The 20,708-nt window shown below is 36.9% G+C and overlaps 1 protein-coding gene across 3 annotated transcripts; it reads right to left on the bottom strand.

Moving 5' to 3' along the window:
* Positions 1-1,852: 1,852 nt before the first annotated feature.
* Positions 1,853-19,036, bottom strand: LOC102218802 (tropomyosin alpha-3 chain-like). Of its 3 annotated transcripts, none has more exons than XM_005806288.3 (9): positions 18,734-19,031; positions 15,248-15,373; positions 6,099-6,232; positions 3,618-3,735; positions 3,446-3,516; positions 3,275-3,350; positions 3,084-3,146; positions 2,926-2,995; positions 1,853-2,452 (listed from the first exon to the last, which is right to left on the bottom strand). In XM_005806288.3, the coding sequence occupies exons 1-9, from the start codon at positions 18,845-18,847 to the stop codon at positions 2,370-2,372; spliced, it is 855 nt and encodes a 284-aa protein (XP_005806345.1). In that variant the 5' UTR covers positions 18,848-19,031; the 3' UTR covers positions 1,853-2,369. The 3 variants fall into 3 exon arrangements, with proteins under 3 accessions (XP_005806345.1, XP_005806346.1, XP_005806344.1); XM_005806287.3 differs by lacking the exon at positions 1,853-2,452 and adding an exon at positions 2,555-2,751 and having other exon boundaries at positions 18,734-19,036; XM_005806289.3 differs by lacking the exons at positions 15,248-15,373; positions 18,734-19,031 and adding an exon at positions 11,007-11,281.
* Positions 19,037-20,708: the final 1,672 nt, after the last annotated feature.

The raw sequence follows: 20,708 nt of genomic DNA, 5'->3' as shown, positions 1-20,708 counted from the left end.
AAATGTCTGAAATTCTAACATTCATTAATATTTGCATTTTGAATTCTTAAATTTCTGTACTGCAACGTCAATGCCTACAATTGAACAATTCTTTTTGAAGTAACTCACTTATATATCTTTTTAAAAAATATTTCTTAGCTGAATTAATAAAAGACAGTTGTGTCAGGCTCTTAAGTTTATGTTATTTAGTATTTGGAACTTAACAGAGGAAATGATTTGAATTGTGATTTCATTGTAATCTACAGGAAGGAGGATTCAGCTTCAGGTCTGACCGCAGGGAGTCAGCACATACCTGCATAGATGTTGTATCTTGTTTGTTTTTGCAGCACTTCAGTTTACATGTGGAGACTTGTCTTTGGAAAATATTCCTCATTTACAGCATCTTTATTACTGCATGCACTTTAAAAATTGATATCGAAGTGATTATATTTAAATTATGGTTCTCCGTGTCACAGAGAACCTACACTAAATCAGTATTTGGAAAGTCTTGAGATTCCTTTCCCTCAACAATACTTAGTGAGATTGGATTTTGTGTAATCTGAGTAATTTAAAAAGGTCGAACTGCCAATGGCATGGTGTTTTTCCCACGATAAGATCAGAGTTTACTGATTCTATGGACATGGAAATGTTTGGGAAAATAAATTCACTGACTTCATGCAGCAAAATGAAACCAAAGCATGTTTGCGCTTGCCCCTTTTCTACTAATCTTTAAAAGTGAGTGCTGAAATTGCCTCCAGGAAACCAACACTTCCAGCAACCTCCACACCCAAGCTGTTAATTTATTGCACAAGGCTCTTTTGCTATCATGACTGCTCTTATCCCTATAACATTTCACTTGGTTGGAGCAAAAAGAGAAATATATTTGACCACTCCTCTCTGCACATTCATCCAGACTCCTGTGTCGTCTCTTTAACTCTCTGCTCATTTTTATGTTGACGTTGTGGATTGTTATCCCCTAGAAAGAACCAATGACAAGCCATTTTCAAGTTTCTAGTAGACCCAGATGATTTTTATTTAAAAACATCCTGTAGTGAGAAAATAAGGTTCTTAACATCTCTAGAGGAGTAACAACTCTGCAGTATCCTCCAACATACCTTAGAATGGGAATGTATTTTTCCCAAATATTCATCCTCGGTTAATGACAGCAACCCCAGTTAGCTAGAGCTAGACGATGGTTGCTATGGAGACATAGTGAGCCGAAGTAGCTGACTAGTAGGTGGAGGCAACATTAAACTTTTTAAATTTAAACCTCATGTCACAATTTCTGACTTTAGATACAATGGACACTAGAATTTCCTTGAGCGCCTCTGTAAAAACGCGTAAACTACCTATTTTAACAATATGGATTAATACGTACAGTGGAAACAGTTTTAGCGCTACCACACAAATTAACGGCTACGGAATTAGCCAATCACTATCAAGGAAAATAAAAGGCACTCCTGGATTGGCCACTTTGCACACGCCAGCCAATAGCATATCAAGTAGCATTACGCCTTGGTAATGCTTCAGAAGCTGCGCCAGAAAAATCTGTCAATACTGAACAGCAAGTAGTCAGGCATCCACTTTGTAAGCAAGTTTAGGTTTCACAGTGGGGATGGTGTCATCCGGATGAATAACCTGCTATATTCCTAGGTTGTTATGATGTGTTGTGTTCACTAATGGTCTTTCACATAAGGGGAATCTTAGGCCTCCTGTAGCATAAAAATCAATTTATATAATCACCAGAATAGCATGTGAGTTTCTCTTTCCCATGTTGAAGAGTGCCAAATATAATTTTTTATGTCTAATAACCCCAGGAAAGTCCTGGGTTACTAGACAATGATCAACTTAAAGAAGTAAAGTATGAATCAAATATGTTTCCAGTTGTATTTATTTCATATCAATACTTATGGCTGCCAATAATATGGGGTATTTTTTCCACAGCGAATAAATGTTCTAAAATTAAAAGTTTTTTTTCTTCTTTTTTTTACGTTTTATAGAGTGAAATTAATCAGCAGCAAAAGAAAATTGATGTCATTTTACAATTTTCTTTAACATGGATGCCAAAAAGAGCAGAAAGCTAATCAGAAGCTGCATGGAAACTGACATCACAGGCTTTATTTGTTGTCAGATTTTGGTCTAAAACACAATTTCCAGCACCAATACTGAGATCGTTTGGACCCAAAACCATTAATTAAAAAAGTAAAAGAAACAAAGGAACCATAAATACATAAATTGGCTACATGTGTTAAAAAGTCACAGACAATGAGATGTGTGGAATGACAAAGATGGATGGCATGTAGAAAATATTCTTTTACAAAAAAAAGGTGTTTTTGTTTTCTATTGCTGTTCGTTCTTCTTGGGGTTTTTTTTTTGTTTGTTTGTTTTTTTTACAAGCTGTTGAGCTCATGCAGTGTTTGGTCCAGAACCTGGTGCATTCCTAGGTTTTCCTCCTTTGCCTTCGACAGGTTCTCTGCAATAGAAAAGGTAGCATGATGACATACTGTAAGCATCCCGGCTTTCAGGAACATAATTATGTTGTCTGGGAAACAGAAATTATGAGTAAAGAAGGGAGTAAGAGAAAAAAATGTCTTTATTGTTTCTCAGTTTGACGCAAAGTGTGAAAGGAGCAGACAGAGAAAAGAAAAAGTGCAAAACATGAGGAAACAACAGAAGCAAAGTGGCAGCTTCACAAGGTGTTCATATCATTGAGGGCATGATCCAGCTCCTCGCTGATAGCCTTGTATTTCAGTTTCTGAGTGTACAACTCATCTGCAAGTGGGAATGGCAGAGAAGAAAGCAGGGTGAGGGGGTTCAGAGCCGAATGCAGGCCAGGGCGGAGGAAAAGGAGAGAAATGGAAGAGAGCAGATTAATTATTAACTAAAGATTTACAAGAGCACTCAGTAAAGAAGGCAAGCAAAGAGTGGGAGAGAAACAAGGTGTACCTTCTAGGTCGTCTATGGTCTTTTCAAGCTTTGACACCGTCCTTTCTGCAAATTCTGCACGGGTTTCCGCCTTTTTAAAACAAAACCCAGCATAAATATTGGTCATCCTCACGCAGCCTGCAAATATACAGACAGCTGAAAGAAAGACATGAACATACCTCCTTGAGTCTGTCATTCAGGATTTTAATCTCCTCTTCGTATTTGTCTTCTTTCACAGAATACTGCACAGAGAAGGACGAAATTAATCAGTTAGCTGCTATATTCTGTATATTGCTGTTGCTAAATTAGCTAGTTGTTAAATATGCTTATTTTCTAAAAGTGTTTAGCAGCAGCATGTGTATACTGCTACCTTATCAGACTGAGCCTCTAGAGACTTGAGGTTGTTGGTGACGTTTTTAAGCTCTTCCTCCAAATCACTACACTTTCTGCAGGAGCGGAGTAAAACATTTAGGTTATTTTGTTTTGCAAAAGCACTTTAGCAACTACATGTGAACATTTTATACGTTCCACTTGAGCTTACAGTTCAGCAAGTTCTGCCCTCTCTTCTGCCCTCTCCAGGTCACCCTCGAGGATCACCAGTTTGCGAGCAACCTGTTATTAAAAAGAAAGAAGACAAGAAAAAGGCAGGAGGATAAATCAGATCTGATCTGCTTGTTAAAACTTTAGGGAACAGCTCATGTTTGAGCACGCACCTCCTCATATTTCCGGTCAGCCTCCTCTGCGATGTGTTTGGCCTCTTTGAGCTGCAGCTCCTGGATCTCCATCTTCTCCTCGTCTTTCATGGCTCTGTTCTCAATCACCTTCATGCCTCTGAAGGTGAGAAAGATTCAACGTGTTAAAAGAGAGTCAGATCCCACTAAATACTTAACACTGATTCAAATGTAAAGGAAACAATTCCCAATATACAGCTGAGACCAAAATTCTCTATACCCCAAGCAGATTTAAATTCCAAAGTATTTCTTATTCAACCAAAAAGAAAAAAAACATGTTGAAAATGTATACCCTTTCAAACTTAATAATATAGTAACCAATATAGCAATCAGACTTTTTATGTCTGAGCCACTCAAACCTCAAACCTCTTTGCAGGTTTCCACTGTTATTCCAGCTTTTTGTGATGAACTTCATACCTAGTTTTTTGCTGCCAGGGATTGGAATAATTTTGAATTTAATTAAAAATTTAATTAAAAAGCCAGACTTACTTATTGTAACTGTATCAGAAGTGTCTTTGTATTGAATATAATTGATAAAATTTTGTTCTAATAAAGAATCTTTATTAGAACAAAAATATTTCCTCTGTGTGCTATTTGTTTTAGTTCTTAATATTAATATAATATAATATAATTGCCAGGACAAAGTTGGCAAAATAAATAGCAGGAATGATGATCAGCCAATAACCTTGGCTTGTTTTTTTTTCAAGGTGTTAGAAAGGATGTAATGTTTTGTCTTAACCTCTGATAACTAGTATTGATTTAAATCTAAACATGGTGCAGATATATGTATGTTTACCTTAACGGAGATGTTTGATTTATTTGTAAAACAGATTTTTATGTCTTTTACTAATGCCTCTAAAGCTTTTTATTGCATTTGATCAAGTTATAAAACCTAGAATCTTGTCATTCGGATTTGCTTGTGAGTCTATAGAGTAAAAGGGTGTAACTGTGTGTCTGCACCTTTTATTGTTTATAAATGGGCTAGAAAAGAATGTTTGGACTAATTGAGTCGAAATAAAATGAGTCAAAATTAAATGATTGTACGACAATTAATGTTCGCAGATGAACTTGTGTTACGTTTTCTCCATATGGAATAAAAATAATTCTCATTGCCCCTCAGTCAGGGAATTAAGGTGCAAAATGCAGGTGGAATTATGTGTGTTCACACAAAGATTAAAATTAAACTAAAACTAAAGCTGTACAGTAATGACAAATTTACAGCATAAGAAAAACTACAGTTATTTAAAAACACAAACTCAGATTAAAAGAAAAGCACAACTGAATAGGGTCATTAATTAAAAAATTTGCACGTATATTTGTGCTTATAAAAACCTGACTATAAGAAATAATAAAAGTGTGCAATTAATAGTAGGCATGTAAACACTTATTTAGTTTGTTGGGAGCAGTGATATTGATAGAGTCTATTAGCTGCTGGGAGGACGGATCTGTGAAAACTCTCTTGTGTGCTCTTTGGATGCAGCAGTCTGTCACTAAGGGTGAATTCACACCAGCAGCTGTGTTTAATCCACTTTAATTGGACTCTCGTGTTTTTGTCTAGAAAGTCCAGTTCGTTTGGGGAGGTGTGAATGTGCACTTAAAACTCTGACGCAAACTTTGGTCCGCCTAAAACCTTCGTCTCAGTTCGGTTGACGTGAACTCTGGCACTGTTCAAATGTATATGTGAATCCCAACCGGACCAGAGACAAGTACTAAAGCAGGAAGCGGACTACAGCACAAGACATTCTGGGTAAATACAACTAAAACAAACATGCATGTCCAAGCCTAGTGGGAGAAATGGCTTGTGATCTTTCACTAGACACAAAAGAGAAATCATCCAACCACATTATCTGACACTACTAAATTTTTGTTTACATTTTGTGAAAAAGAAAGTTGCACTCATGTCTTCTTCTGAGGTTTTCATGTTGTTTCCTTCAGTGGTTCTTGGTGCAGTGCCACCACAGGTGAGGAGGGGAACAGATTTTTCAATTACTTTGGTTTGAAAGTGAACTGCACTATCTAAAAATGTAACAAATTTTAACATTTTGGTCCTCAATTGAGCCGAGTCTACTGGACTATAAGTTGTGAAAACACCCTTTAGGAGCTCTCCAGTTTAGCAACAGTTTCATGCATGTGGTGGGATTCATAGTCTGTCAGTGATGTTATTTTAGCCAGTTTGTCTCTCACCACCTGCACTGGGTCAAGGGGCATCCCAGGACAGAGCTGCCCTTCCTGGTGAGCTTAAACACTTCCTCTCAGCTTATCCGCAGTCAAACATTACTGAAGTCTGCTCCCAAAATGGGTTAGAGTTTGACATTAATTAAGTTTGATTAACTTTAATATTGAGAAATATTGTGTAAGCTACATTTTATTTTCATACTTTTGTTTCTTTTCACATTTTGCTCTCTCACAACCTTCCTGCTAATAAAGACTTCTAAATAGTCTGAGATGTGAGTCGGTTGTCACCTTTCGCTCTCGTCCGCAGCCTTCTCGGCCTCCTCCAGCTTCAGCAGGGCCGTGGACAGCCTCTCCTGAGCTCGGTCCAGCTCCTCCTCCACCAGCTGGATGCGTCGGTTCAGAGAGGCCACTTCGCCCTCGGCCTGCAGCCACACAGAGACAGATTGACAGAGAAAACTTAATGGTTTGAGGTCAGACAGGAAGTACGGTGCTGACAAACTGGAAGGATGTCTGGGATCAACATCCAGTGCAGGGTATTTACGATGCAGCTGCACTGACATGATAAAGCACATTGATGTATTTGGTAATTGTTTTGTGGTCTTGTTAAACTGATTTATGTTTTTTGCAACATAACATTTTGGACGGATTTAAGGAGCTAAACAGGCTATAAAAACATAAAATGAGTGAAAACTTGTTCCTTCAAAGCTGCAAATTGTCATATTTTAAGTTTTTAGAACAAAATGATGTATAACACAAATATAGCACAATATCCACTGTTTCCATGGAACCTTAAGAGGTTTTTACTTTTTCAGCAAAATATTCTATTTTAGAAATTCATAAGATCTGAATCCCATTAGATTTGTCAAATTGTTTTCCACAAAACTTTAGGGCTTTGATTTTCATTCAGAAGCACATATTGGTGTTTTGCAATAAACTCGAGGCTGTTTTGACTTAAGCGATCAAACTTCACATTCCAGAGTCTAAACCTGAAGACATCCACAAGTCAATATTGAGTCATTCTCTCAGTGTCATTTCACTGTAGCAGAAATTTGGTCACAAATGGCCAACATCCACATGTAAAAAGCTCGGGCTGGGTTTTAGAATATGTATAGAAATGTTACAGTTTATCTGAATTTCCCTCTAATGCCACATTTTGTACTGGAAAAGTGACACTCAGCTTCATTTGTGCTGATAAGATTTCAGGCATGAAGACGTCTCCATTCCCGCAAATACAAGCCTGAATGCAGTCTGTCTCGACTTGCATCGGGGTGTGAGAGGCCTGAACTCCTCCGCTTTAAGATTACATCACAAGCATTCAGCAGAAATTCAAAATGAGGAACATGATTAGGCTGGCTAGCAGTATCAAAACATACCAAGGTATTAAAAGTTACAGTTTCAAAACTGTTTTCGTCACATTGTTCCTGTCAAAGACGGTCTTGGGGGTGTGGCTCTCTGCCCAGGGTGCCATGATGCTAGAGAAGTTTTCTTTTGCCTAACTTTGTGTCTAGTAAAGGGTGTGGAGGAGTTTGATCATCCCTAGTTTAAAATACAAAATAGTAACAGATATAATTGCGTCATGTATGCTGGTTGATCTACTTTTTCCTTCTCTTGCAAGATATATATGAACCAGACAAGCCATGACATTATGGTATTTTTAACTAATGGTTATTGTACCTTGACAATCTCATGATGTCTTGTAACGTTTCAAGTTAGCTGCTCTATTTTTTTATAATGAATTATGTCCATTCTGCTTTTCTTATGAGCAATCAGTTTCACCTTTAGCAGCTGTAACAAGCTGTGGACTTTGCTGCCTGAGCAGACACTTTAAAAATGAAGTGATGACGCTGGCAAACAGAGAGACAATTTAACCCTAACAAATCTGAAATCCTCCAGCTGGTTCTGCTGCTTCTTTACAGGCTGTTTCCTGTCCGCCTGATATCCCAGATAACCGTGTCTGTCCCCTCTTTCCTGTGCAAAGGCTAAAGAGGAGGAGGAAGGATTACAAGCTCGTCATTTCCAGAGAGGCTTTGTGTCAAATGATATTTAGTCAAAAAAAGATTCAAAGGAAACGAGGGGAACAAAAGACTTGCTAGATGTCTAACAAAGCTGGGGTAAAACTTTTGCCTGATGTCTTTAACCACTGATTTATTGTCTTTATATATCACACTACTAAATACAATGTTTTCCATATACTGTGAAGAAGTGTTACAACAGTACTACTTGAGATTGGACGTTTTCCAATATATCATAAAACACAAAATACAAATTAAACATTTTTTGTTAATTATATTGCAGGATCAAAGAAAAAATGTCCAATCTCCAGGAGAAAGATAGTTGTTTCTTCCCAATCCAACTTCAAAATCCAACATGGCTGCTGCACTAAACAATGCTACACAATTTGTAGTGTTTGAACATGTTGAATTGTATTACAAAAAGTTATGATGGTGCGTTCGCTTTGTACTATAAAGTCGGACTTTCTAGATCTGTAACATAATTTTAATCGAAAGTTGGATTTCTAAATGGGAACGCCTCGTTTCAACTGAGCAGTAAGGCTCCATTTCATGGTCCGGCCATATCATTGTCCTGTGGATGTACAATTGTTTGGACCATTTTTCTTATGGAAACAGACAAAATGGCGAACCAAACCACACCAACTAATGCCATGCTGCTCAGCAGAACCATGGCATTAGCTTCCTCTGTGTTTAGCATCCAATATGGCTGCTGTGCATTTTAAACATAGATAAATTTACAGTTATAAACTTTTAAATGTCTAGCATACTTATTTTACATCACAATTGCATGTAACATTTCTGTTTGTCCTTTAGTGTAACATATTGAAGGAAATACACATTTGCTGTACTTGCGTTGATAGTAGCAGTGTTGTGTTTTCCTAATGCACTGAAGTCAAGTTTTCCGAGTTCTTCAGTGTTTTTTGGGTCAACGAGAACACTCCTTGAAGTTGAAATTCCAACCTGAAAAGTCAGAAGTCTCCAAGCAAACCTGACTTCAGCAACTAAAATAGCTACTGAGCTTAAAGGAAGTGATGAAAGTTGTTAGTATAAACTATTTATGCTTTTTTAAAAATGATTATTAAGCTTATGGCACACTGTATTTGTGAAAACATTCTCATAATTTAGGGATATACACAATCAATGTCCTGCTTCACAAATGTTACTCACTGCAATAATTTGCTATTCTGACTGGTTTTACCAACTTGCAACTGAATTGTGCTAGACTGGTGGTGAAGTCATTCCCAGCTGTCACTGAAGAGACAAATCAAATATGCCATTAGTCTGATAACTGCGAAGAAAATAAATCCTACTCATAACCATAACATGGTTAAATTTATGTTATTCCACCATCCAGTTACTTTAGAGGTGAATTAATGCAGCAGAAATAGTCTGTGGCACTTCTCAGTTCACTGTGGACTCTCCAGTTCCTTCTTTTGGAAATAGTCTCCACTGCATTTTCAATTTGAGTGACATTTGCTTGACGTAATGATGAATATGCTTGACCTACTTATGAAACTTTAGGGTTGGAATGAGATTTTTCTACATTAAAATGCTAAACTGTTATTACAGACCCTGGTTATGAAAGTGCTTTAGGCTTGACACCTTTTATGTTTAAGACTTAGTAATTAAAGTATGTAGTTTTTGAGCTGCTGCCCTGTTGTTTTAACACAGCTGGCTATTAAAAAACATTCTTGAGTTTAGTTTGTTACTGTGAAAAAGCATTTTGTATTGCGTTGGATTGCATTTGAGTATTTAAATGAATGTTGTAGGTAAATTGTCATAAAATACTCAAATCTAATGTATAATTGAAGTTGATTGAGCATAATCTGATTGAATGAGTTGCTGTTTGGTTACAAACAGGGCAGAAATGGACACATGGTTGATACAAAACACCCCACAGTTGGTCAGTGAACCGGCCCAGTTGATATCTGAGAAGTTGGGCATGAACAAAAAAAAAAGAAAGAAAAGAAAACGAACCAATACAGGTATGAAAAGGCAAAAGTGGAAAATGACCAGTATCACTTTACTGGTTTTAAAGTGTTGTTTGGTTTGTGTCAAAGTACGTATTTTGTAAGCTTTGTGAAAATACTACAACAGGCTAACTGTTAGCTGCTAACAAGGCTAGTCAGCATCTGCTACTTCCTGTGGATACTAAACTGCAGGGCAATTTCAAAGACTATTTAATCATCTCTAAAATCTGAAAAATAGTTACAAGATGGCTACATACTCTTTAAAACACGTTTTTTGATTTTCAAAGCCTTTTCTATTTACATTAGCTAAAATGACAAAAGGAGGGCTTTCATTTCTCAAAATACAGCTAAAAAATCATCACATTCCTTCAAAACCCAATATTAGACAATTATCACAAAAGTTGGATGTATACTTACACCCCATTATCTATAATTATAATTATAACTAATTTGTTTCATGCTAATGCTGAAAACTAAACTTTCAGCACAACACATCAAATATGCTAGTCAGTGGGCCAGAGATCTGAATTAGCCAATTTTCCTTTTATCTCAATAGGTCACATTCTGGACTATTTTTTTTCCTAAATTACATTAATGATAACTGAGAATACTGTAAATGCATTATCTAACAACATGTACTTTGATGCACTGTTCTGAGTCTATTAATAAGTCGGATAGGGGTTAGGATATGATACATAAATGATATGTTGTAATTTATTTACAGTTTCAAACCTACTGTCTCTATCAGACAACCTGCAGCATATTTTCTTCATTACAGTCCTTAAAATTAAAGTTGGTCAAAATTGAAATCAAGCAGACCTCCAGGACAATTAAAAATTGGCATCGGCCGGAAAACGCCTATTGGTGTATCTCTAGTTATCAGCCACACCGGGGAAGCGTTTCAGCGTGTTTCCGTGGATATGGGGCGGGTGGGAAGTTAGGTAACACAACCTTACAAAGAAAGTTTCTGCAAAGAAAGTCCCCGACTAAAGACTATAATCTGAATTCAAACACTACAAAACAGAGTGAAAAAGAAACAAATGTGCATCTGGGCAGCTTTTTTAGGATACTTTATGTGTTTTGAGTATCATTACCGCTTCTGTCTGACGGAGTATAATTCCTTACTTCTTTGAAAAAAATGTATTTTACAGAACTTTAAGTTTAAATAACAAGACAATACGGCGTAATCTGGTGAAAATGGTAAATTATCTCACTTTTTCGCGCAGTTCCCGTTCTGTATCCAACTCCCTTTGTACTGCGAGTGCGCGATCTTCTGCCTCATCAACTTGCTGCTGCAGAGCCTGGATTTTCTTCTTTACCATCTCCATGATTGCGATTATTTGCTGTTATCTCAAACTCCAAAAAGGACTTTTTTAAAAGAGGGGCTAAAAGATAGATGGCAAAGCGAAGTTTTCAGCTTTTTTCTCGGGCAGGAAGTCAGGGACGATGGGATGGGTGAGAAAAAAATGGGCCGGGAGTTTTCAGGAAATTTATGACGAGATCCTCCAATCCCGGTGAAGAAGCCTGTCTGGGATGACATCAGAGTTTCAAGAGGGGAAGGGACGGAGCTTTTTCCTCACCAAAAAAAAAAAAAAAAGGAGTGGAAGTTTGGCTTTTCTATTATGGACTTATATGGCAAACAAGGTGCATTTTCCTGCTCAGATCACAGGAAGAGTGAGATAAGAACTAGCAGGCCTGATTTAAGGTGCGGTTGAACGTGGTTGCCTCATAGTGAAACTGACTGAAGTAAAAAGCGAGAACAATACCTGAGGACTTTATTGAAATAAAACATTTTCCGACAGAAAGTGGAGGAGGGAGGGTCGAGAAAGGGGTGGGGCTGCGATAATCCCATTCAACTGGGGTTGTTGACCTGTGCCTTGGAATGTAAATTAATTTGGGCGGGAGGGGCAAGACATTCCTTCAGCGTCCTCGTCAGCCTCCTTCCGCAACCCGAACTGCCCAAATCAACAATGACTGCAGACCTTATAAAACGCTGAGAGGATTAAGACCCCAGAAAAAAAGAAAAGAATTTTGACTTTAACCTCAAAATTCTGAGAAAAAATACTGAATTCTGGGATTAACATCAGAATTCTGACTTTTTTTTAGTGGCCCTAATCCTCTTCCATAGAAAACACAATATTCAGGGAACTAATAAAAAGTAGAGTTCATGTTTTTGTTATTATTTTTTTTTTACTTTTAATAGAAATTCAATTTTAATTAATCAACTTTTTACTGCAATGCACAGAAAAAGTATCCACCACACCACATCTTTTGTCTGTGTTTGCTTTTTTTATCACCTAAATGTTTCAAATCAGCAAAAAAAGAAGACAAAAATATCCCAAGTAAATATAAACCAGGACAGTTTTCACTAAATGATGATTCAGTTAATTAAATCCAAACCAACCTGGCCTGATGTGAAAGTATAAAATTCATTTATAGCTCATAAATTGAATACGATTAACAAACTTTCACTAGCCACTTAGAAACAGAACCTGCCTGACAACATGAAGTAGACTAAAATATCTCAAAGTTCAACATATCATCCACTGATTCGTAGAAACAAAGTCAGTCGGGGCAGCATGTGGTTCAAATGTACATCATGTTCGACCTCTGCATGAAGGCTTTTGGTCCTTCTGTCTGCTTGTTTCCTATCTAAAACCACAAATAAAAGCCACTAGTGCCATTCAAACCTTTTAAAAAAGCAAAATTAAGCACATCTATCAGTATGGAAATAGTTACTGAGCCGTTTCCAAAGCTTTGGGACTCCATGGAAAAGTAATGAACGTTTCCAGGAGTGAACAGCCTTTCAAAATTATTACTCTAAGAGAGCACAGAGAAATAACACAGAGCCCTGCAGATCTCACTTTCCTCAGTTAAAATCATAATTCACCAATAAGAAAGAAAACTGGAATCCATAGAAGAGCACTAATGTGAAAACACTGAAAAGCTTAGTTGGAGAGTAACTACATTTACCTGGTAAAAAATTACTTCTAGGAGTATTTTAACTATGTTTCACTTTTTACTTTTGCTTCAGTAACTTTATTATGAAGTATTGCTATTCTTACTTGAGGGAAATTTCTGGATACTCATTGTGTTCATTCATCTTCTCTGAATGAAGAAGAAACTTCAATTCACCAGACAAACACCTGCAGTTTTAGTTTCAGAAGAGTTATAGTGAAAGAAACTGATTTGGAAAACTTTTTATTTTTGCCTAATTTCGTAATTATGTTATTTATATAAACTATTTCCATTTCGACGTTTAAAATACTAAAATCTAGAAAAGCTAAATCAATGTTACTGATGTTTTTAGGGTGGCTTAGACGCAGTCTGAGCTTCAGTCTGCTTGAGATTCTGCAGCATGACCTTAAACGGGCCGTTAAAGCTTGTGTGGCTGAATTAAAACTATCCTGCATAGTTTCACTATCCTGTGGGCCAAAATTCCTCCACAGTGATGTAAAACACTGACTGCCAGATACTGCAACTCCTGCTTGCTGCAGCTGCTGCCAGTGCTGACACAACCAGTTAATAGATTTTGTTGGCAACTTTTTGTTCACATTACGCCAGATGGACTTGGATGTTTTTTCTTTTTTTACTTGAAGAAAGGAAATAAGTATTTCACATCTATTTATAGCAGGTATTCTTGCTATATTTGTCTATTATTAAAGGTTAGTTTGTTCATCTAGAAACCTAAGTGTCACATTTACTTTTTTCATATTTTTTTCACAATTTGTGCCTTCATTCCTAATGATTAAAATAAATTAGTAAATTATACTTAATTTATTGGTATGATATATTTATTATACCAGCAAATTATAACATTTATAGAATAAAAAGTGTTGCATATCTGCTTGAGATATAACTTTTCTCCCTATATGTTTTTAATTATTGAATTTTCCTGGCTTTTTTCTTGTCATTAGTATGATATAAAATGACTTAGTGTTTTTGTGTTTTTATGATGTAAAACACTTTGAAATGCCTTGTTGCTGAAATGTGCTATACAAATAAAATTTGATTTGATTTTGATTTTATTTAATAAAATAAATATCCTCAGTGGAAAGGTTAAGAATTCCCCATTGACAGATCAGATTTTTGTGTTGTGACCTATTAGATGTTCTGACCATAAAGTCATTTGAAGAGGCTGATAGTAGTTATGTACAGAGAAACAGTTGCTTTCCAACACGTACGGAGTGCTGGCAAATAAATATTACTGGTCAAATAGATTCACCTTATCTTTTTGTAGAAAAATGGATGCCCACATGTCGTTTTTTTTTGGTGTAATCTGTTGGCATAGCAGTTGTGTTTTTAGTTTTTCACTGAGTTTTGATTCAGTCAAAATCACAGCTCACTTTCCCTTTCTGAGAGTTTTCATGCTTCAGGTCCCAGTAAAACTATTAACAGAATGTATCTGATACCATTTGCCTGATCTGGATTATTTTTGACCTTTGAGACCTTATCTCACTTCCCTTTTGAGAGTTAGAAGCTGCTGTTATTCTTCAATTTCCAAGTTGGAAACATTAGGCTCTAACTAGAAATATCCCAGCAATATTATTATTAAATGTGTGGATTTTGAATCATGTGCAATCTTAGAAAATACATCCAGGTTCAAGGGGGCTTATTGGGAATGTCCTCATATTTATTCTTCTGCAAATCAAAGGTTAGGTTAGTATTTTCTCTTTAAAAAGGCAGACTAAAGCTGGTTTCCCTACAGTTTTTGCTTTTTTTACTCTTCTGTTTTTCTTGATTGATATTCCAATTTCTTATACACAACAATGAATAGAAGAGAAAAACATTGTTGCTCTTTAAAATCCAGCCTCCATTAAGCAGTGCACAGAGTAAGGCTGGACCCAGCTTTAAATCCCACCCCTAAGAGGGCAAAGCATTGATTTCATTAGACACTGCAGTATGGGGTTCTCTGTTTGCTTAAGCTGCATTCCTGACATTCCTGCTCGGCTACAGGCCGGCCAAGTTTTGTCTGTGCTTGAGAAACAGCTCATTTAGCGGCCTCGACGAGCTACGAGTAACTTCTCAGAAATGTCTGCGTTGAAGATACGTTTTTGCCATTTGATGATTACTCAACATATGAGATTAAAGTGTCACAAAGTAAAGAGTTTTAGATTGTAGTGGTCATTTTTTTGGCAATAGTTTACCATAATTCTTCTTCTTTCTTTCTTTGTTGATCTCATTACTTATAGTTTTATAACTGACTGTCATTAGTTTAAACGTATTATTATTTGCTTTGTCACTCTAACAAAATTATCTTTACAGGTTTTCAGAAAGACAAGAACTTCTGTCTCTTCTGCTCCTTTGTTTTGAAGCAATCAATGGCTGTTGTTTAGTTAAGTCCATCTGTGAGAGTGGATATCGATACTGTACAGGGAGGAAACCCAGAGGCTGCGGTGGTAGTGTTATGTGATTAATGTGTTTCAGATGGCGAGCGGCGCTGTGGCTGACTCACATCTGCAGCCTTCTTCTCAGACAGTTCCAGCTTCTCCTGAGCGTCCTTCAGCGCCTCGGAGAACTTGTCCAGCTCGTCCTCTGTTCCTTTCAGCTTCTTCTGCAGGGCGAGCAGCTCGTCCTCCAGCTGAGGTACAAGAAATGTTTTATAAAGTTACAGAGAAAACTAGACTGAAATAAATGTGGGGCACAACCACAACAGTTTTTATTTTTTTGGGATGGTTTTTAATTATGTACTGGTAGTAATCATGCATTACAACGACACACATTTGTTTATTTTATTGAGATTTCATGTGATAGAATGAACCAACACAAAGTAGCACATAACTGAAAGAATAGACCCAAAACTATTGTGACTTATGTGATTTAAATCTGAAAAGCGTGGCTTGCTTTTTTTCACATTTACTCTGATTACTGAATGAAATCATGTGCAGCCAACTGAAAAGTTCAGGACATATAAGCTGTAGATGGAAGAAAATAGAGGTGAGCGACACAGACTTAAAATTTTGACACCGTATTATTAATAATAAAAGTGACAATGAAAACTATTACTTCTTTTTTAGGTAAACATATACAGGTAGTTGTAACTGAATGGCACAGCAATCATAGTGGCACAAACACAAATACTGCTCTTGAAAAACATTTCCATCTAAATAAGATTCTTCAGGACTCCACTTATTTAAAGATGGGTAATTTATATCACTAAATTTTAATCATATTTTCACTTTTTCTGACATTTATTGATGCTCTCATGGAACAGTTTTGAGAGCAACTCTCTCAAAACTGAGAGTTTTGAGCGAATATATAAAGCTGTTTCTTATACTGTATAACATAATTAATTCAAATGTTTGAAGACAACAAATCACAATTCTTATTATGATAAGAATTTTTTAAACCATAAATGATAAAAGATAAGCAATGTGATTTGATAAATACCCACCCAAAGATGGAACTGCAAGGACAAATCCCTGAAGATTTACCCTCCAGCAGAATAATGACCCTAAACATGCATCCAGAGCTACTCTAACTGTGTTTCCATCAAGGTTTTTTTATGCGTATTTTGAAGTTATCACATTAGAAAAGGCTGAAATAGCTAAATGTGAAATAGCTTATTAATTAAGAAGGCTTTTCTGAAAAGAGCTAATGCACTAAAAGTGACAATGGAAACATATTTGCCAAATAAGTTAACCTCAATTAAATTAAATTTCAAGAAGAATTACACTTGCCCAATAAAAACACATTCCTGAAAACCTCTCTCCATTTTTCTGAGATGTGTGGTCCATCTCCAACCTCTACTTCCTGTTTATTACAGCCATCCATAAAGTCAACATCTGACTAACTTACGCTTTGCGTGGCCTGGTTGGTTTGCTCAAAACCAGAAGATGGAAACATGTCTAATTCATTCTTTTAAAATATTTTTTGTAAGATTTTAAAAGTTTGCTCCAAATAAATGACAATTGGATTGAAACAAAACTAATGAAATGGTTTAGATTGAAGCATGTTCAGGATTGAATGGCCAAGAATATGTTGCAAATCTTGAAAAGTGCTTTTTAAAGATGCCATACAACTCTTTATAAAGGTTCACCTGACTACTGGGAGGTGAATGCAAATGTTTGCCACATTCTTTAGATTTTTATTTGCAAAACAATTTTGAAAACTGTAATTTTCAATCTACTTCACAATTTGAATCAGTTTTTTCACATAAAATCCTGGAAAAACACATTGAAGTGGTTGAAGGTGAATACTTTTTTGAGTCACGCGATGAACTTTTGTCGTAATTTTATTCCTGATGCTTACAGCAGAACCATCTGAACAAACCTCCAGTTGGATCAGAACATGCAACGCCAGCCCATCATTAGGATGCATCCCCTAATAAAACAAACAAAGAATGCCTGCAAACTTTCATGTGGCATTCTCCTCCAGCTGCAGTTCATATATTGCATGAGTAAAAATCAAAGCGATTCCGCTGCTGCTGCTGCTGATTTACCATGTTGTCAACAGTTCTTCATCATGTCTCCGGATTATAAGCAGAAACTGGGGCATTTCCATTGAAGACACCCAGAGCCCCTAAAATTTTCCAAATTCCTCTGTAATTTGGGTGACCCGCTCCTCTAATTACCGCCAGAGACGGAGCCTGAGCCTCAGTGTGGTGAATGTTGACATTGCATGTTGGACTCTGTATATTTTCAGTGCTTTCCGTCAGTCAGACGGCACCCTGGAGTTCGACTTGTCCTGCCAAGAATAGCAAAGAAAGTGTCTCTTTGCTCCACTCGCTATGTTAAACAAACCCAAGAGATCTGTGTGATCTTCTTGGATTTCATACTGACTGCTCACTAATGTCTAAGACATGATGAGGGTCTATATGTGCAGTGTCAGTGATAACTGTCACGCCTGGAGCTAGCTGAGGGTATGAAGAGGGGAAGTAGCCTCCAGAGGGATGGAGGGATTCTTTCCACTTGCTTTAAAGCTTTGCGAACCTCTACGCTGCAGCATTCCTCCCCTTGAACCACAGAGACAACACCGTCTCCAACTGTGCAATAATTGCATCTATTTAGAAACCTCAAATGCCCCATTACATGTCCAGATTCTGCTTTGTTTATGTCAAGCGGGATAAGAGTGCTGTCATTAGGTTAGAGGCTTAGAAACGACGAGCTCTCCAAGGCTCGTGTGCTGCAGCACCAAATAAGGATATTTGGGATCTGTGATGTTTTCTCTTCTGACCTCGGTTCAGATAAGGGTGCTGAAGTACCGTTTGATGAAAAAGGAGAACGCACTCACTCCTGAAGAGGGAGCAGCACATATAGCTGCACATTGGATTCAAGAGGGATATCATTTGCATTTGTACATTCAATGTGCCAAAAGGAAATCAGTATCAGCTACTCGCTATGGAACCCACCCTATTATTATTATTATTATTATTATTATTATTTCCTTTCAGATCTTTATAGTATTTCTCTCAAACTTTGTTGTTTCATAACCCAAAGAAAATAATAATCATATTTAAAATTTTAAATTAAGCTTTAATTTGTCAGTAGAACTTAAAATTCAAATAAATCAACTTTTTTTTCACCTTTTTTAAAAATCTATTTTATCAGTGCAAAAACACAAAATCTTACTAAGTAAAGCACTAAGATCTTAGTGAACTTTAAAACTAACTTACAAATAACATTTCAGGAGTTTGGCTTAAGTAAATAATTCCTTAATATTAATAAAGAACGAGTTCGTGGCAGATTATTTAATCTATGACAAGGGAAAATGTCTTTTTATATGTGAATTAAAACCACACCTCTTTAATTTCAACAGATTCAAAATATCATAAATTTGTACAAAAACCCACGATTATACATTTATTTTCCAGTTTTTTATTATCTAAAATATTGAAAACACTCTATTTCTATTCTGTTTTGTTATTATTTAGAGATTTAATGAGACAAAATGAAATAATCTTTGTATTTTGGTTCATAAGTAAAGGAGATGACCACCTCACCTGCTTGGATTTATCTTCCGCCTCCTTCTTGTCGGACTCGGCCTGCTCTGCCCTGTCGATGGCGTTCTCCTTGTCCAACTTCAGCATCTGCATCTTCTTCTTGATGGCCTCCATGTTGGCTGTCGGCTCTCTGTGTCCTGCAGGGCTCAGAAAAAGGGAAACTTATTACTGTTTTCTCCTCCAGAGGAAGATGCTTCACAGGAACTCGTGCAAGGTTGACGGCAGAGAGCGGCTTGCAGATGGAGAGGAGAGAGACGTGGGGGATGCAAAGCGAGAGTCGGTGGAGCTCTGTGTGATTTAAACTTGACTGGAGGTTTGGAGGCAGCCCCAGTCCCCAGTGACGGCCCTTTCCCACCCGTTCACCCCTTCTGCCACTCCCCGACTTGACTCCTGCAGAATTTACTGTGCACCCGCCACCCCCACTCACTCCCTAATCTAAACTTTACCTCTTAAGAAGTCTTTGGAGGAAAAAAAAGACGAAGTAAATGTTCAGTCAATGCCCTTGTTTGGAGAGGAGCAACAGATAAGAAATGAGCTAATGCGCATCAAGAAAGTTATTCACATTAGTATTGAACTGCTTTCTTTCCTCTCTCCCTTTCTCTTTACAGCATCTATACGCCTGTGCTCCAACTCAGGAATGTTCAAATTGATGTTAATACCAGAGTTGGTTAGAAAACGACATAGTTTTCATTCTAGTGTTGAATGAAAAAGAGCTGGATGGAAAATGAGCCAGCCAAAAAAAATCTGGGGGCGAACGCAGTCTGAATGTGATCCAGAGCAGACACTGTTACACCCGGGCAGCAGAGACACAAACCATCGATTCTCTGCAATTAGGATCCTGCTAATTACCAGCAGGATGACAGGCTTTTATTTAGATTGATGTTCTGTGATTTCAAATGCAGAAAACATGGAAAGTTTAGCACGCTTGCACAGAGTCTGACATTTACAGGTGTTATGTTTTTTTAAACTAAACTCACTGTCTTTTTCTGCAGATTAATATCAGACCAGACGAGAAACTGGAAAGAAAAACAAAGTAAAAACTACATTGTCTTACAAAGTATTCACACCTCTTGAGCTGTTTTTTTATAGGGCACGTTATAAACACAAACCTCCACTTATTGGGAATCAGAGGCGGTCCTAGCCTGTTTGGAAACCTGTCTGCTCTAGCTGAATGTAAAAATTACAAGGAAACAAAGCCAAGGAATGATTTCAAATTATATTTGAAGAGAGACTCTCACATCTCTCATTAGTCTGGCCCTTTTTATTCCTCAAGAGGAGTTGGTCTTGACTCTGGATTGATGCAGGAGATGCTGTTCAAAATAAGCTGCTTCAACATCTAAATCAGGGTTTGCCTTTCATGAAAAATCCACTTTTTAATTTTTAAATAATTAATGAAACCCCATTTAAATAAATCTTTTGACTATTCATTTAGTTCTCACTCAGTGATGATAAGCCGGTATAGACAACAGGAGGATGGTTAGATGATTCATTTATTAATTATACTGTGGTTCTTTTAGACCACATTTGTTAAACTCAAGGCCCCGGGGCCAAATGTGGCCCGCCGTAGCTTTTTATGTGGCCTCCTAGACTCCGAATTACAACAATAAGTCCTTCCAGTTTTTCACAAATCTGCAAAATTCACTCAAAATCAAATCAACAAATCTCCATATTTGTTTTCTGATTTTACTGCAAATCTTCTCAAAATTGGTCAAAAACATTGAGTTTAAGAGACTGCTGCCTCAGCCTTACTTGACGTCACGCTGTAGTCCATTATTGATACTGCGAGTAATTAAAAAGTCACATTTAACATCAAACATTAGCACAATCGTAAAAATTCCTGACAAAAATTTCTAAATTGGCACCACAAAATGTATAATTTTGATTGCAAAAAAAACACTAAAGCAATCACAAAATCCTGAAGGAACAGCTATTTATTTATATTTTAACAATTTAATTGGTTTTACTAATGTGTTGT

This window comes from Xiphophorus maculatus, chromosome 6 (genome assembly GCF_002775205.1).
Source record: "Xiphophorus maculatus strain JP 163 A chromosome 6, X_maculatus-5.0-male, whole genome shotgun sequence".
In the NCBI taxonomy this organism is placed as follows: domain Eukaryota; kingdom Metazoa; phylum Chordata; class Actinopteri; order Cyprinodontiformes; family Poeciliidae; genus Xiphophorus; species Xiphophorus maculatus.
The sequence above is the reverse complement of the archived record's forward strand: the minus strand, read 5'-3'. Positions and strand labels throughout refer to the sequence as shown.